This window comes from Phaethon aethereus (genome assembly GCF_964289735.1).
Source record: "Phaethon aethereus genome assembly, chromosome: Z".
Lineage (NCBI taxonomy): Eukaryota > Metazoa > Chordata > Aves > Phaethontiformes > Phaethontidae > Phaethon > Phaethon aethereus.
This window is the reverse complement of record NC_138577.1, coordinates 2,206,957-2,225,860: the sequence shown is the minus strand read 5'-3', so window position 1 is coordinate 2,225,860 and position 18,904 is coordinate 2,206,957. Positions and strand designations below refer to the sequence as shown.

Here is an 18,904-nt window from a genome sequence, read left to right as displayed (position 1 = left end):
TACTATAATTTATATCGCCAGATTTTCACGTGTGTGTATATATATATATAGTCTCTGCGTATAAAGTGCAAAAAATACTACAAAAGATCACCTGATGACATTGAAAGCGACATCCTGTACTTTGATTTCAGTGTAAATTCTTGCATCATTCCCAAGAATAGAGAAAACCAGCATTCACCATTTTAACAGTTAGTAACACCTTTATACATTTCCACATAAACCACTATTAAAATAAACTTCATCATCTACTTTTAATTTTAAATTTTAAAGATGCATGTGGCTTAAGTGCTTATTATTTTCCACTTACATTTAATTAATGGTCTTTCAAGCCTTTCAGTCCAGCTCTTGTGTCAGTGATTAAGTTTATGAGAGTAGTAGGTAATGCTGTCTCCACTACAGAACCTGGAAGCATTCCTCCTAGTTCGGGCTGAATAAATACAACTAGCTTGGAATGCTCTGGATTCCTGTGATGCAAAGGAGTAAAATCCTTCAGTTAACACTTGTTACTCTTGCTATGAAACTTACTGAGATGTTGACAATTCATCTCTGTTGAAATTACTAATAAGGAAAAGCAGATGTATAAAAGTTTCAATTGTTTCAAAAGATAGCCCAAGTCACAAAACTGATCTGCACAAAACTCTAAGGTTTCCCCAGAATAAAACTGTCTAAATAAAAAAAAAAAAAAAAAAAAAAGCTGTGTCATTTAGTAAATGTTAAGCTTTGTATGGAGAAGAAAACTGAGTAAGCAAAGATGCTAATGTTAGGGGGCTTTAAATACTTACTCAGGTAAAGGTGAACACACATATCCACAGGGATTGTTATAGCCTCGGACACAAGAGGGAGTTGGAGGGCAGTTGGAGTATTCCACACTAATAGCTGTAAGTCACCATACAGAAAAAGCAACATCAAATTAATTATGTTTATGTATGCCAATCATATGTCTCTAAAAATACCTTTTTAAAAACAAACTACACCAACTAGGACAGTACAAAATCTTGCAATATGGTTACTAATGTGTTTAGTAATTCCATTCTGTACACCAAACACCTAAAGGACATCAAATATTTGTGCATGTAATTCAACAAATGTAAAAGTTTCTATAGAAGTTTGGGCAGGTATACCCAAAAGTATTATCCTTGAGACATGATTACACATACCTAAGTGTTGAGGTGTGGCTTAGTTCTGGACAGAGAAGTTAGTTTGTCAGCAGATGTCATTAATTAGTAAAAGGCAATTGCAGAGAAGATGAGGTAACTGCTGCATACATGCACAGTAGTAGTTGGGAGAGGTGGTTTTGTTTAGTTATCCACTACTTTTGCATAATAGAAGTACTGTAAGAGTATGGCTTGAAAAAAACTGATAGGTCAGTAAAGTTCCAAGATGAAAAATGCTGTTCTCTGCCATGTACCAAGATCCACACAAAGGAAAAAGATGAGCACAGAAATGAAGAGGCAGTGAGAGATTCTCCTGGCTGGCCATATAGTTGTAATATTAATCATTTTCTGTTTCATGTAAGTTTACAAAGCCAGAGGATCAAATATGGAACAAATTAACAAGTTTGCTTTGAAAATAGCACATTAGGCAAGTAGCATTTGGTAAGGAAGCCATCTAAGTACAGGAAAGTGTTATTAAATAAACACTGAATTTATAGAGTAAAATAATGAATTCTAGCTTCCTCATACTGCTACATTTTTTTCAATTTTTCAAATAGAGGCGTAATAGGAGACTAAACACCACAGTACTTCAGTTGAAAATCTATTTTGATAGTTTCAGTATTTAAAAAAACAACAAACCAGCTTTGTTTTGGGGATAAATGGGAAGGGACTGTTAACATCAGTAAGAACACACATGGAGCAAGATACTCTATACTGTGATTAGGCTGCAGAACTTATTCTACAGCCATTCACTTTACGATTTCCAGAATGCAGCCAAAATATGAAAACATGCAGTAGTTACATGCAACTTACAGTTAGTTGTAAGAATATCACCAGGATATGGTTTAACATGCAGCAGGTCAACAAAATCTCTTGATGAAATCAGTCCCATGCCATAACTGTGTGTTACACTGTGGTATATACCAGTGTCCTACAAGTAAGTAAAAGTAACTTTTTAATTAGTATGCAAGCAGCTAAGTTTTATTTAATTGGCAAAGCAGCATTACATGTTGAATAATGAGAACGTGGAAAAAATGGATTCCTGTTTTCAGCATAAGATGACAGTTCTCACATATAGTTAGGGCTGAACCAACATGACAGCCATGAAACGCATCCTCCAGTAACACAGGGTAGGGATTCATTGCCTTTCCCTGTGGCCTAGATTTGAGGCAGGAGTACAGTTTCTGTGTGGAATGTGCACATGTAATATCCATGTTTAGTGGAGCTAGAATGTCTATTTGCATTAAAATACACATGCACATTGTGTTCTAGGATAAAGATGTATAATCTATCAAACTACATCAGTTCCAAAAAAAGCAAAGAAGGTATGGTTGGACGTACCACTACATCGTAACATCTGACAAACTCTTGCAGATCCAGGCAGAGACAGAGGTTCAGGGAAGACAAAAAGGGGAGGATTCCCCCCCCCAGTTTAGGGAATACTTTTATACACTTCAGTCATGTGTAATATGTTCCGAGATCTCTCTCCATCATCCATACACAGGGCCATCTCTCTCAAGTGGTTAGAATCATAGAATCACTAAGGTTGGAAAAGACCTCTAAGATCATCAAGTCCAACCGTCAACCCAACACCACCATGCCCACTAAACCATGTCCCAGAGTGCCACGTCTACGTGGTTTTTGAATGCCCCCAGTGATAGTGACTCCACCACCTCCCTGGGCGTGGTCAGCCTGTTCCAATGCCTGACCACTCTCTCAGCAAAGAAATTTTTCCCATATACAGTCTAAACCTCCCCAGCACAACTTGAGACCATTTCCTCTCATCCTATCACTGGTTACTTGGGAGAAGAGACCGGCACCCACGTCACCACAACCCCCTTTCAGGTAGTTGTAGAGAGCAACAAGGTTTCCCCTCAGTCTCCTCTTCTCCAGACTGAACAACCCCAGTTCCCTCAGATGGTCCTTGTAAGACTTGTTCTCTAGACCCCTCACCAGCTTTGTTGCCCTTCTCTGGACACGCTCCAGCAACTCAATGTCCTTCCTGTAGTGAGGAGCCCAAAACTGAACACAGGATTCAAGATGTAGCCTCACCAGTGCCGAGTACAGAGGCACGATCACCTCCCTACTCCTGCTGGCCACACTATTGCTGTTGGCCATCTTGGCCACCTGGGCACACTGCTGGCTCATGTTCAGCCGGCTGCCAACCAGCACCCCCAGGTCCTTTTCCACTGGGCAGCTCTCCAGCCACTCCTCCCCAAGCCTGTAGTGTTGTGTGAGGTTGCTGTGACCAATGTGCAGGACCCGGCACTTGGCCTTATTAAATCCCATACAATTGACCTTGGCCCAGTGATCCAGCCTGTCCAGATCCCTCTGCAGAGCTCTCCTGCCCTCCAGCAGATGAACACTCCTTGTTAGATCAAAGCCAGCTAACACAGAGCTGATAGTCTCCATAGGAATTCTGAGTTCTGGGTTTCCAGAGTGCCTGAGACAAAGTCCCAAGCAAGTGGAATTCAGAACATACAGTATTTCACAGCACTAGCACAGCATCAATTCAATCTCTACACTGCCCTTGACTTTGGTGATACTTTTGTGTAAACCATACTCACTGTGAGAGGGGAGCTTTGCCTACATTTTGTTGTCAGTGTGTCTCACCGTACTCTCAATGGAGACTTCTTGTTGTTTTCCATGGACTGAATTCTTGGCATGCTTGAGGACATTTATTTCACAATAAATATTTAACTCCTAAGGGGAGGGACACATTTCATACCCATTTCACATAAGCAGCAGGTTTAGAAGTTTTTATCAACCCAGAATGTATTTCATACTGAGAGCTGTCTTTGTCCCAGTAGAGCTATTTTTAGTCACCACAATTCATGCAGAAAGACTTAACTTAAAATCTTTGTATTAAATTATCATATTACCTGGTCAATCCTTTCCAACAGCTTGTAGGACTGTAATGCTTTGTCCCATTTGTTTCGATATTCAGGAAGATACATAAAAGGAATAATTTTACTAGGGACTTCCGTAATTATCCCTTCTCCACGGTATCTAGATTGTGCAAAAACCAGATACTGAATTCACCTTTATGAACTGGAAAAATAAGTTATACAGTAATAAGCATCTAGCAGTTGGGGATGCCAGGCTATAATGAGGTAAAGCACACGAATATGATTGCACTTGATGGATTGATTAAAATTCAAGTAGTAATAAAAATTATTATTCAGTAACTGATTCTTGAGACCATTACATTCTTGACACCACACATTTTAAATTAATTATTTGTGAGCTATTAGACAGGAACCTGCTAATTTAAATATATGCAATTCATCTATTAATTTTGTTTTTCTATATAGATATTGTCAACCCATCTGACACTGATTGCAAATCTCCCTATTTATGAACTTGCACGTTCTGGCATTTCTCCAACTTTTGCTCATAATCTTCAGCGGAGTTCAAGGGAAAGTTCACAGAGGGGAAGAGGAACCTCTCACATGGAAACAGGAAACTCCTGTCATGCTTGGAACTACTCACTAATACTGATAGTTCTCACACCTAGTTCCTGGAGAAACTGTGAATCATTACGGTCAGCACTTGCAGACAGCAACTGAATGCAAAGGTGAAGGATACTGCGTGACAGCAGATGAGCTCAAAGGAGACTACGTTTGCAAACAACTTAAGAAATCAGATTTACAGACCCTCGTGATGCACAAGTGTAAGTCAGAAAGAGCAAAGATAGCCAAGTTCAGACCCAAACACAGAGGCCCTGTAAAACCATAGATCTGTTTCTTCACTCTGCAGAAAGTCTTGTCACCAATTATTGCCTTGGAGTGAGAGCAGTGTGGGCATATGTGACTACTCCAGAAACTCACTTCTCCACTAACTACAACAGGTCCAATGGTGATAGAAAACGTTTTAATGCCTACTCAAAAACAGTGAACGTAAGCTGTGGCAGGAACAGTTAAAACCAGCATATTAATATTTGGATACACGCCTTATTTCCATAAGTCCCATGAACTTATGTTTACCAATCTCCTAAACAGCTTTTGCCTGCATCCTGCAATATCTTCTTGCCTAAGCTCAGTGTGAGGTGTTAATCAAGAGGACTTCATCTAGGCAATGCTTCTAAAAGACACAATTGCTAGAATAAAAGAAAGGGCACACTTGTGAAAAATCTCAATTTCCAGTTTTTACAGTGGATTGAGAACACTGAAAAAAGAGGAAGTAAGCCTGGTAACGACCACTTAGTGAGACCACGTAGTCTCCCTACCTTAGACAAACCGAAATACATACCTCATTGTCTTTCTTGAGCTCAGGTGACATAATTCTAAATGAAAACCTATTCAGCCTTGAAAAATCACCTTAATGCTTCCCTGAACTCTACTGAAAATATTTCACCTGACTGAAGCAAGGATCTCTATTACTTTTCACTACCAGATCCCATACTGATTTCTTTTAGCAAGTAAAGCAAACTGTTAATACTCCTGCCAATTAAAAAAGACACTGGTATTTGTCATATGCGGTTAATAAATATTCAATGTCAAACTGAAAATGGGAACAGCTATACTTTTGCTCCTAGAAACAGCTAGTATTCTTTCACAAAAGACACACTAGGGACCAGTACTGCTTGTTAATGTGACAAAGATTTGTACAAAAAGAAATGAATGAGAGATTCTGTCTCACTGTACCAAATGACAGAAAGCACGGTTATGCTTCTCCTAACTGCAGAGGACTTGCTATACATTGAATATAACTGAATATGGCTTCATGCCTGATTGCGACTAGAGTGTATCTTTTTTTCCCTCCACAGAAAAGAGTCATGCACATTCTTTTGAATTCTAAGCAACCAGACTCCCACTCCTTCATATCCACCTGTACTGAAATAAGATCTGAAATACAATAATAATGCCACATACAAAGTATGCAAACTCTTATTAAGATAACAGTACTTTTAATATATTCTAATTAATTATTACAGCTATTTTTCATTATAATACTGTAGAGTAATTATTCTGTAATACTAGTGATATAGCATTGTCTTCTGCAATTAATACCCTCTTAGCTCAAACCTTCAGAGATAATTAGAAAACCAGGCAAGACTTTTGCATTTAGAATACCACTAATCACAAACATCTCATCATACTGAGAACAAAAAAGAATCAGATGCAAATTTTCTCTACTGCTTATCTGTCTAGATTGGCATTTAATGCAATTTAATACCCATTAGGCATTGGGAAAAAAAGAAACAGAGAGAAGTTAAGGACATGTTGCAAGCATCCTCTTTTCCTCTGCTTTTGTACACTTATCTTCAGTGACTTTTTTTTCTTTCCCCTAGTTTAATGAGCTGAATCAGCTTGGTAACAATCAACTGAGTGCCACAGCCACCACAAATGAGAAGCAGGATTGCAGAACCAGGAGAGGGGTAGGGAAGAGGAGGGGAGGAATGTAAAGAGTAGAGCCAACTCTATCAGTGACAGCAAGCTGTGAGATCAACTTAGTCTGCCTTGCCTAACTCCACCCTTTGGGCCACATCTAGCTGCTTAACATCAGCACAGAATTCATTCTCAAGAGAAGGAAGGACAGATAAAGTTGCTGCTCCAGAGATTGTATGACGGTCTTATTCTCAGTACAGTTAATTCAGTTACGGGTGCCAGGAAGAAAAAGGTACAAAGGACAAATAAGGTAGAGCAAGAGCGTAAGCAAGTCTGCACACGTGAGTATCAGTCATTTCACAAGTATGAAGGGGTGAAAAGTGAAGTCCGGCTGATACGATGTATGGCTCGAATAGAATATTCCACCAGGAATAATCACTGACTTCAGGCCAAAACTGTAGCTCTGTATCTACTTATTCCGTATTAGTAAGTGTTATATAGTATTTAATTTTCATAGCACATTTGAAAATTCCTCAAGAAATCCATCTCTTGTATTCCAGCCCTATTGCTGACCCAGTGTAACTACAGTGCAAAATCTTCTCTACAGCTAACAAAACTAAACACTTTCATGAAGAACAGAACATGATTAACCTTTCCATTTCAATCTTGGGTGTCACTGTTCAAAAAAAGATGGTGTTATTCATTACAATGACAAAGTGTAAATACTTACATATTTCCTGCATACTCTTTTGAAGGCTTTGAAGAAACTGTAACATTTTTCTCAAAGTAGAAAAAGGAAAAATAAAAACTTAGCAGTTGATAAAGAGTTGTCAACTAATTTTTAAAGGAAAACAGTTTTAAACACAATGTACTTAAGTTTATAAATAATATTAACTAATATTTTCTTACTGAAACTTTTATCACTCTCCATCCTGAAGTATCTTGACTGTATGATAAAATTTTTTCTGAAACTTCATCCGTAATTTTCTTATAGTCCATTTATCTGTAAAGATTTAAAAGCAATTTGCTAGTATATGATAAAAGCATGCCTTAAAGAGCAAAAACCACAGGGCTCCTTCCTGTATTCTTCCCACAGGCTGTAGTATACAGTAACTGAGTATTTTTATCAAATTAACTTTCTATTCATCATATTCAATTTCAGAAGAAGATTATTTGAACAAAATTCTATAATTCACTTCCAGCCTGGGCTACTGAGAAGTAGCCGTTGGTGTTGATCCTGAGAATGACTTACAGCATCTAGTGAGACACACACTGTTCACTCCATACTAAATCCATCATTGCTCCACATTAAAGCTTCCCTTCCTTATACAGTTTATTGCCAGAGGTTCTGATTCTGACATGATTTGCTAAAGTCATCAGACTACTAGCCAACTTGGGTAGTTAAAACACATGAGGCTCAAACAATCAGAGAGAGATTTTTCTTGCATCAGACCTTTGTACAACAATCATTATAGGCTGAGCTACTGTGGAAACTCTTTGGCAAGTGAGAGGCCTGGCTCCAGCAACTGTGCAGCAGCAAGGTTGCAGAAGCCACTCATCCTGAACCGGCCTCCACCCAGCCCCTTCCAGCCCAACGCTGGCATCTCCTGCGTGCTGGAGCTCCCTACCTTCCCACCCATTTTTTAGGGCAAGTGTGCAGTATCTCTCAGGTAGTTCTTTCTCATAAGAATCATCAACTGTGGTTCTCAGGCCAATAGAGTTGAACACTTCAGGGCCAGCCTCTCACACAAAAGTTAACTCCATACCTAAACCTTTATGGGGCTGTCTAGTGTAACGGGTTGCACAGACTTTTGCAGAGCTACCTCAGTGACACCCTGCAGAACTCAGCTCAGTGCTCGGTTTGCGCCCCCGAAGGAGGGGCGCCCGTCTAGGGCTGTGGCAGGCACATCACACACACTCGGTCGGGCAACGAACTAGCGGCGCCTGAGGCGAGGTGGTGGGCTAGCCGGGCCCACTACCGCCCGCAGCCCCGCAGCCGGCTCGGAAAGCGCTGATCGGCGACGCCGAGCGCCGAAAACGCAGCGGAGCTAAAGGCCTGGCCGGCGGTACCCTCACCCCCACGAAGGCGGCCCTGAGGCCCTGTGAAGGGCGGCAGACAACCCACCTGGCAGCCCCCCACCTCTCCCTCCCGCGGAGGCGGCGCCCCGGGCGAAGCCGCAGACTGGCTGCCCCACCAGTGGGGACTCAAGGCAGGAGGGAGAGGAGGCAACAGCGACCACTCGTACTTACCTCAGCGGCGCGGCACGGAACGGAGAGCGCCACACCCACCCCGCCTTCCCGCCGGGCCGGCGCGGGGCTTGCCGGGAGCTGTAGTCCACGCTAGCGCCCTGCGCCGGCCGCCTGACTTCGACTACAACTCCCACAGGACCGCGCCGTCGCCACTGCGCCTGCGCGCCGCCATTTTGTAAAGGGGTGCGGTCTCTTCAAAACCACTGCGCGGCAAAGTCCGGAGGAGCGGTCGTTGTGGGGTGGGTGTGTCTGGGGCTTCTGGGTCGGGCTGGGAAGAGTCAGGGTATTGCGGAGGGGCCTGCGCTGTTTTGGGCTTTTCTTTTCTCCGCGCTTACTGTTGCTTGTGAGGGAGAGGGGGTCGGGGGCTCCTGCCGCACCTGGGTCTTCCCCGCCGGGCCGTGCGGGCCCGCTCTGCCTCTCCCGGGGGTGTTGTGTGGGGCTGAGGCCCCGGGAGATCTCTGCCAGTGGAGCTGCCCTCGGACCGGTGCTTAGCCCGTTACCTCGGCTTTCCGGGGAAAACCACTTCGGCCTTGGAAGAGCTGGTTCCCACTGTGCCTTTTTCATACAAGTCCTTATGCTGCTATTGCATGATGATTCTTGTATGCATGTGATGTTGGACATAACAAAACCATTGATCTTTGTTCCTTGTTACAGCACCTGCTTCCTTAAAAGATTTTTCAAATGGGATTTTACCTACAGGGGTGCAATGAACGGTTAGATTTCTTTTGGTGAGTTGACCACCCTGGGTACAGCATTTAGAAAAAGCCTGCACTTCCAATTCTTCTATTTACAGTTTGTGGGGTTACAAAGGTAGCTTGGGTCAGGTTGACTAAATTGTGTAGATAAGGCAATTCTAAGTGCTCCCTTGTGGCTTGTAAAATTCTTATGCTGTGTGTACCCATTCTGAGTATGTAAAAATACCTGCAAGGGTAATGGCTGCCTACTCTTGTTACATTGAGTTGTTAGTTTTTCATACTGTCTAAGCTACTTCTGGTTTTTTTTGTGCTGGTTCTGAAACCAAAAGTTACAATACTTTTGTGTGTCTTTGCTGAATTGTATGTTTGGTGACAAACATCAGCAATTCTTACATGAAAGCAGGTTCCTCTAGAACTAGCAAGGAGCTGGATTTTCTTGCTTTTATTCCACCCCCACCCCCACTAAAGTTTCAATATACAATTTCCCTATTGTTACCTTTTTTTCCCCAGAACCTTGATTTTCTGCCTTTTACTTTTCTAGTGGAGACACACATATATGACAGACTTATTTGAAAATCAGCAAGTTGAATAGCTAAATAATATTTTTTTAGGAAAATAATAAAATTACATAACAAAAGTAAAAAATGCTAGATATGTTATAATTTATGAGAAGACATTTCAGTGCTGATGATTGCTTGTGGTTTTGTTTCTTTTTCCATTTAGATTGATTAAAAAGATGAGTGAAGATTCTAACAAACCTGGATAAAAACTATGACAAGCTCAATAAAAGAAAGTGCCTGCTCTCCTGATTCAACAGTATCTTCTCTTTTAACAAGCTATAGCATTGACAGCAGTAATGTATACTCAAACAATTTGATTCACTACAAGGACAAGCTTTACACCTCTGCATCTGAGGCTTTGGAGGCTTATATTGAAGATTTTGATTTAAGTCTCACATCCTCAGAAATAAGCACTGGAAAAATCTGCATATGTCAAAGCACTCCCAAGCAAGTTAAGTCTTCAAAGCATCATGCCAAAGAAAAACATGGTATGTCTTCTGCAAATACGCCTTTTAATAAATTTTGGTGTTCGCTGTTCTTTTTCTGTTTGTTTTCTTTTGTTTGCATTGCCAATATTATTGCAACTCCTTGTCTCACAGCAGGTGTGTTTTGTTGAAGAAGATTTCCTGCACAACTGCTTGCAAGTCTTTATGGTATAGTAGGTGATGCTTGGTCGTAGCTAGCAATATTTGTCATTCTCTATAATGCTTTTTTGTAAATACTTGGTGGATTGGTGAGAATTCATGACCACGATCATAAATGCAATAATAAATTCCAGAGCATGGAATAAAGATTGTATTTTCTTTATGTGAGTATATGTAAAAGACAGCATAAATCACTGTTTAAACTTGTGTCTTGGAAAAAAAAAATCTGCTTCCAGAGCATGTAACATCAGAAGCTAATTAATTGAATGAGTTCCCTTAAACACTGCTTTGTCTTAAAGCAGAATTTGCCTTTTATCCATTGTTTTTTATGGAATGTACTTTTGGGTCTCAAGTCTAACCCAACTGGGTAATATATTTGGGTTTGAATTGGCTTTTGTAATTATTAGTTAGCTTGAAAAAAAAAAAATAATTGATTATATGAACTTTTATGAGAAGAATACCTAATTGTGCTTGAGCTAATGTAGACTGCAAATGCTTTGTCCATTGTATCTAAAATAAAAAAAGTCCCAAATACAGGCAAACTGCATACCTGAAAAAGGAGACTTGTGTGGGTTGCATTGGCATAGACAGTTATGGTTATATATTGTATTATTGAGGGCTTTTTTTTGTCACCATAGCCTATAACCTTCTAGCTTCACACCTTTCCTTTTTTCTCGTATTTTTTTTAGTTGTGTTTTTAGTTTTTGGTTTATATTTTTCTAATGCAAACTATCTTCTACCTATGTTTAATTGACTTCACAAACAAAAATAAGCATTCTGCTTATCACTAAAAATGAGAAATTGTTAAATAAAAGACATCATCCCCTCATATTTTACTAACATTACTGTGTGGAAGAAGTGTCACTACTAGGACTGAAATACTAGGGCTGTATCTGTAAAGTAGGCAATTCTGAATGTGCACCCAATAATGGACTGCAGAATGTTGATTTGTTCTCAAACATTAAAGAAAATACTCACAGCTGTAAATGTTGTGTACTATGAAAGGAGGGGTACCTTTTGACTGGTGAGGTTTTTATCAAGATTCTAACTGGAAATGGAATAATTCTTGCAAGAACTGTAATTCAGTACACACACCACCACCACCACCCCCCGCCTCCCCACCCCTCCCCGGTAAATAATATATTTCAGCTTTAAATCATTACTTCATGTTAGATCTTGCCAATGTATCCTTGTAGTATGCTTGAAGCTTAGCAATTCATGTAAAATATCTTTGTTTTTCAGCACTGGGTGATTTTAATCAACACGTAGGATTGGGTTCTCTTGCTTCACCATCTAGAAAGCAGACTGAGTGTGACCCAGACTTGATTAGCCTTGCGACGGATGATCTGTTAGCATTTCCAGCAGATGGATCACTGCCCTTTGTCCAGCACAGTCCTCTTAAATCAAGGCATAAAAGTAGTGAGTGGAACAGGCAGTCACTTAAAACATCTTTCTGCCCTTGCCAAACCTCATCACTCAATATTGAAAGCAGTTGCAGTCTCCAGGAGAAGGGAAAAGCTGTTGCTCACCAGAATCCACACAAAGACTTCAGCAAAAAGAAATGTGATGTGTATACACCTGGTAGGTACGATTCTGTCTCCTCTAAAGGAAGTTCAGGACCGTTGTATTTTGAGGAGAACTCTAACACTTTCTCTTTGAAGAATTATCCGAGGTGGCTTACCAGTCAGAAGTCTGACTTGAGTGTATCAGGGATAAGTAGTATTCCCAATTTTCACTACCCAGTCTGGCTTAAGAGTTACAACCTTTTTTATGATTCAACTAAAGAAAGTGATGGTCAAAATTTGAATATACAAGGCAAAGCTTCCTCTTCACAAACTTTTAAGATCCTGAAAAAAAGACACTCTGTAGATAAAGACAACTCTAATTTTTTTGAACAAAATGGTTGCCTGGATCTGAGAGGTGATAACAAAGTAGAAGAAAGTTGCAGCTGTGACAGTCCGGATGTGTGCTTCCCATTTGATAACTCGTTTTTGAGACACACTAAAAATCCATTCAGAGGTAACTATATTTCATATAATTTGTTTTTTAATTTTGAGGATATGTGTATAAAGACATTTTTTTAAACCAACACTTTGTAGCTATGTTAGTCCGACTGCAGTGTACAGTAGATTTATTCTCTTCCATCTTTGACAAATGACTCAAAGCATTTACTAGTAGTTGACCAAGTTAAATGGCTTTTATACTGTAAGTTTTTGTTTAGAAATCAATATTTAAGCATTCCTTTTACAGAAAAGGGTTTATTACAGTGGGATATTTAGTACCTTACTGCAAAATAATTCCATAAATATTTTAATAGACTTTTAAGCATTAAACTATATGAAGTGTAACCTTGGGGGAGAGAGATTCCTAAACATACCGTAAATGAACCTGTCAAATCGGTAAAAAATGCCATTTATTGTGCAGTCTTTTCCTCTACACAGCAGGAGATATTTGTAACCCTTATATTTAGGTACACCTAAAGTGCCTTCAGTTTATGTAAAGACTTTCTTTGGGAATCTTTCGTGTAGCTACTCCTTTGCAGCAGGTCATCACTCTTCAGGAGGAGGGGTTTCCTCCTGTGGTGAAGCACCATCTTTGTATTATGAAATATCAGCAAAATTTGCTTTGATATGAGAGATTAATGTTTCAAAGTATTAATTAGCTTCACTTATAAGTTTATTAACTTAAAAAGAAAAATATTTTTTCTTTGTTATGCAAACATAAATACCTATCTCTCCCTTTTTCTAAGAGGTTACATATAAAAACTAAGTTAAAATGTTGTTTATGTTGAGAATTCAAAGCAAAAAGGTGCCAGATATACAAATGTCTGCAAATACCTTTCTAGTGTATATGCATGATGAACTTTAAATACAGGGTTCTATCTCTTTTTCACACAGAAAACTTTACCTATCATGAACAAGCTAGGTACAAAAAAATATAAATGAGAATGTGTCTGTCATTTTGAGTGCTTGTCTCAACCTATTTTTAAATGTGAAACCTGTATGTGATTGTATATGATTTGCATGTATATGTTGCATGATTTCTCTCCTAGGGGTCTGTAAAAGCAGCTATTAGATAAACTTGTACAAAACAATAAGAAAACTAACCTAAGAACTTACAGTATTAATAAGTAATATTTAGCATCATATTGTGAGTTAATTCTATTTTTTATAGCATGAAAGCATGTTAAAAATATTAAATAATCCTGAATGCTGCATATGATACTTGTTTTACATAAGTTAGGAAAAGAAATGCTTGACTACTTCAAATGTTCTGGCTAGAACCTTGCAGATCCCATTGGGTACTGATGATTTAGATGCCATACTGCCATACCAAGATAACCAAAGGAGTTGTATTGGGTCTATACTCTCTGTAAAATATTTCCAGTGCTAATTCATCTGTAGTAATTTTCTTTGAGTATTACATAAAATGAGAAGTAATGTGGAAATAATGCCCTTGGAGAGGGTTGGAGACACTGTGTCCTTTTTTTTTAGCAGACCGGATTGAGCTACTTACCTTGAAGGCTGACAGAGGTCTAGAGACTTCAGTTGAAGATTTGTCAAATAATCTGGAAAATGGTGGCAGTCCTTCTACAACAGATATACTAGGAGCAGAAAGATCATGGGAAAATGCTCCAGGTGCTTTGTAAGTAAACATATATTTTGGACTAATTTATTTGTGAAAATGCATAATGTATTTAGTTGCTTTTGTATATAGAATACAAGTAATGGTGCTGTGGCATGTACATAAAGAAAGGATTTACTATTAGATGTCTAGCTAGTGCTAAATGTTTGGTATTTCAAGGTCAGGATATTGGTGCAGTGCTTTCCCTTTTTTGTTGACTTGAAACAAGTGCTATCAATATTACTTATTGTTGCCTTTTAATAATAGCTTTAAATATCAATGATATGTAAAAAACGTTTCAAGAGAAAAATTATTTAATGGAGCTTAAATTGACAGTTTTACTAGTTTACAATTAAGAGCTTATGAAAAACAAGTCAATGTGGGAAGTCCTTTTTTTTTTAAAAAAAAATGGTGTAGCCTTGGGAATTTTTGGAGCAATCTTGGGAGTGAAATTTCAATTGTTCAGGAACTGAAAGGTTATTTCACAGGATTAAAGAATGCTAAAAATCCATACTAGAATTTCCTACAGTTTTTAAGAAGAAGCTAGGTGTATATGGCTCTGGGTGTTTTCTCTGTTTTACCCCAGAAGATTTTGAATTATTGTTTAATTTTAGCAGTATTTAACAGGTGAGTATAAGTCTCAAACTGCAGCATTCCTGCACACGTGGTAATAGAAGTGGTATTATTCATGCTCCTGTTGAGAGAGAGGCAATAATCTAACCTCCTGCTAGCCACCAGAGTACCCACATAGGAGAACATCACTGGAAATCAAGCTTCATTAATACCTGTTTCTGTAAGACCACTAGCTTTGAATTAAAATACCTTAGGAACTGTAGAAGAATTGGAGGTCAGTAAGCAGAAGGTAACTATTTTTCTTTAGAAGGTCAATATTAATGGAGGAATACCAGGTGTAAGAAAAACACCCATGTGTAATAAATTATAGCTAAGAAGTCCTTACCTTGCCTTTTTTGTTTAGTTGATTTTTATGGCTACCCAGGTTTTGATTATACTGGCAAAACTGGAAAAAACAGTTGTATGTTTCTCTCACATATACCAAAGTGCTGACAGAACTACTCAGTGCCCCTTTGGCGTTGCAGTAATACAATATATCTGGTTTCATCACAATGACTATATGCTAAAACAATTCTTTTAGTTTATAAACCTGTTGTTATTCTCCATTGCATGTTTAATGTTGGTTTAGCAAACCACCAGTGCCTGCGTGCTGTGAGGACATGGAGAATGCTCTACCATTCCCCAAGGCAGATATCATACATAAATTCTTGGAAGACTGTTTAAATGACAAAAATAAGGTCAGTAAAATTGCAGATTTATTTTTGAGAGTGCCCAAAATATGTAAGACTGGTAAATATTAGAAGGGGGAATACCTGTAAATTGTTTTTTCTTCTTCTGTAATACATGAAGTAGAAAGTCTAACTGCAGTAGTTTAGTCATAGTTGAGCAAGATGAATTCATACAGTTATTAAATCCTATAATCTAACCCTTGGTCACAATTATGATTAAGAAAGTATCTAACTATAAAATTCTTTGCTTAGTAATAGTTTGACTTTTACACTCCATGTTTTGTTTAAATAATTTTCCTGCCTCGAGTAAAGAAAGAAATTTTTTTGTTACTGATGTATTAAAAACTACTAATTTCCTAGCCTGGTTGATGTACTGTTAGGTATGAGCCAAGCTGAAGAGGTAAGTTAAGTAATATATTTCTTGTTATTTATGCTCTGGCACTGGAACTGGATCATGGATTGAATTTACTCTTTTGATTAGTCATTATTTTATTCCCATGATTACATACTAATCACCTTCTTGGTAGTCTTAATATTGTTGAGTCTTTCATTTTGCTTATACGAACTCTCTATCTGTTTCTCAGCTAGGGAGATGAGCACTGAGCCCAGTATTCTAGCTGAAAGGCATACTATTAATTTATGTACTGGTATGTTTCCTTTACTTTCTGCCTTATTAAACGTTGAATCTTACCTGCTCTAAGATTCTGTTTTCCTATCTTGTAGTAAATACAAGACAAGTAAACACAGTCTTGTTTGTCACCTTGAGTTAATTTGCTTTCTTGATTATAGAATGAGCAGATATCATATAACTGCTAATTATATGAATTAATCTGTGTTTATCAATAAGGAAGCTTACTTGCTCTGTCAGTTATGAAGTGTTGAAACATGTTCCAGCACTGCTGTCATAGCATTACAAGGACTGACAGTCTTAATATTCTTGAATTATTTTACATAAGCCAGGGCTGAGGCCTTCCTATGTTGCTTCACGTCTTCCTAACAATGTATAGTGACTTCACTGACTATACAGTGGCATAAATTAAGATGAACCAGTGTAGCACCATAAATGTACAATTTATAATAGACCTTTAAAAAATAGGTAGAGGGAAACACTCATAGAAACTAGCCTTTAAAATGCTTCAGGGAAAAGTCAAAATTTGTTTGGTTTATTTTGTTTTATGTGCACTACAAGATCAACAAATTCTCTGGGTTTTGGTTTAGGAAAATACTTTTTCTGGATGTCATCATCACAGGCCCCTTGAAGCTTTGAAGCTAATGTTGTTTAAACTTCAAGCAATTCAGGGAAGTGTAAGCCAGAATGAAACTGCTGACCAGAAGGAAGAGTTTGAAAAAGTGAGTAATCAGTTTCCTGATGTTGTATCTTGTCAAAATCAATGTGCTGTGTACTCTTCTGAGAAGAACTGTCAGTCCTTTTATAGACTTGGTTTCCAGTCATCTGAGAAAGAGCACTGCCAGCAGATTCAATCGGGTTTGCATCAGGAGCACACGCTCAGGACTGCTGTGACCTAAATCCCCCATGTCGTGTTGCTGCTGTTGCGCACCGGAGGTTCAGCGCTACCTTACGCTGCGATCTCTCCCGTTTGCCCTGCGTGGCAGGTCAGGAAGTCGGCGGTGGCCCCCGCGGTGCTGCAAGAAAGCAGTACTTGTAAGCCAGGAGATGGCGACATTTCAGGCAGCCCTGCCCGGAGAGAGCAGCCTGTGTGCTCTCCTCTGCCACTAGCAATAGCTGTGTTGTGGGAGAAGTTGTCTTCTGGTAATATCCCCGATAATTCTAGGCTTTCAGGAGCGCCTAGCAAATTTTTAAAAAGGCAGACATTCTCAAATGTTCAATCCTTGCCTCTTTTGGCATCAGTGAGTTGGTATTTTCTGGCACTTTTGTTTCAAAATTATTTCATAGATTTTATTAGCTCTTTACCTTTTTCATAATGTTGCTTGCATACAGCTCTTAAACCCTATGTCCTACACTCAGTAGTGAATGAAATGCTCCATATATATCTGGATCGGGCAGGCTGTGGGAACATGCCGACAGGAACCTCTGGAAATTCAACAGGGGCAAATGCAAGGCCTTGCACACAGGAAGGAAGAAACCCAGCAGCAATACAGGCTGGGGACTGCCTGGCTAGGGAGCTGCTCTGTTGCAAATGTCCAAGGGATCTTGGTAGGTCCAAGATGAACATGAGCCATCTGTGTGCCCTGGCAGCAAAGGAGGAACAGCAGGGCCTGGGCTATGTGCACAAGAGCACAGTCGATGGATCAAGAGAAATGATTGTCCCTTTGTATCCCTCAGCACTTACTAGACCACATCTATAATACTGCATCCAGGTTTAGGCCCCTCACTTGAGGAAAGACATCAATAAGCTGGTGGAGGAGCACCTAGGTTATTGGAGGCTGCAGCACTTACTTATGGGCGGGAGCTGAGAGAACTTGGCCTGTTCAGGATGGAGCATTTGTTTTGCGGGACCTAGTAGAAGTTGTCCTGCACTTATAGGGAGGGTATCAAGAAGATGGAGCCAGGGTCTTCATAGTGGTACATGGTAGAAGGATGAGAAACGGGTATGAATCGAAACAGGAGGCTCACACTGGACATTGGGAGGAACTTTTGAACCCTGAAGACAGCCAAGCACTGGAACAAGTTGTTCAAGAGATCTTATGCAGTCTCCATCCTTGGAGGTTTTCAAGGTTTGACTGGATAAAGCCCTGAGCAACCAGCTGTAACCTCATAGCTGCCTTTGCTTTGAGCAGGAGCCCACATCCCGAGGTCATTCCCAACCTGAATTACTTTATGATGCTATAAAGTTATTGGCAATGCTTTCCAATGCAATGTGCTATAAAAATTCTGTGCTTTCTGTCATATTCACCTACTTTGCCTCAGTTAACTTTTTTTTTTTTAAGCTTTCTGAAAAAGCAGAGGCTGAATTAAATCTGTGTGACAGTGAGATAATTCCTCTTACTAATTCTATTCAGAAGTAAGTGACTTTCTTACTTTTCACTGTTTTCAGAAAGTGCGGAAAAGGAACAATAAATTAGCCGAGTTGTCATGTGATCTGAAAACTTTAAGAACAAGCCAGTAGTGAATAATGAAAAACATGGCATTTCATGGAGCAGAGAGATATCTAGTGAATGGACTTTAAAATAATCAGATTTGGAGAAGTTTGTAATATGGGACAAAAGATTTTCTTACTTTTTTCACTACAGTGGAGAAAAAAATTGCTAGAAAACATATTTCATTAATGAAATCACCAGCTTCCTACTGAACAGTTCTAAGTGACTAAAGAAATAATAAGTTTGAGAAGGCAGAATGGAAACAGGCTTTTATTATGTAGAACAT

At 39.2% G+C, this 18,904-nt stretch overlaps 2 protein-coding genes across 2 annotated transcripts; one reads left to right on the top strand and one right to left on the bottom strand.

Moving 5' to 3' along the window:
• Positions 1 to 283: 283 nt before the first annotated feature.
• Positions 284 to 7,483, bottom strand: STARD6 (StAR related lipid transfer domain containing 6; the record flags this gene model as incomplete). The annotated part of the gene is made up of 6 exons (XM_082013636.1): positions 284 to 464; positions 783 to 876; positions 1,968 to 2,085; positions 4,037 to 4,163; positions 7,215 to 7,264; positions 7,394 to 7,483. 6 exons carry the CDS (start codon positions 7,481 to 7,483, stop codon positions 314 to 316), a joined length of 630 nt encoding a protein of 209 aa, XP_081869762.1. The 3' UTR covers positions 284 to 313.
• Positions 7,484 to 10,200: 2,717 nt separating this feature from the next.
• Positions 10,201 to 18,647, top strand: LOC309415987 (lung adenoma susceptibility protein 2; the record flags this gene model as incomplete). Its single annotated transcript, XM_082013726.1, has 6 exons — positions 10,201 to 10,477; positions 11,876 to 12,652; positions 14,128 to 14,278; positions 15,459 to 15,567; positions 16,777 to 16,908; positions 18,576 to 18,647. 6 exons carry the CDS (start codon positions 10,201 to 10,203, stop codon positions 18,645 to 18,647), a joined length of 1,518 nt encoding a protein of 505 aa, XP_081869852.1.
• Between the last annotated feature and the right edge of the window lie 257 nt (positions 18,648 to 18,904).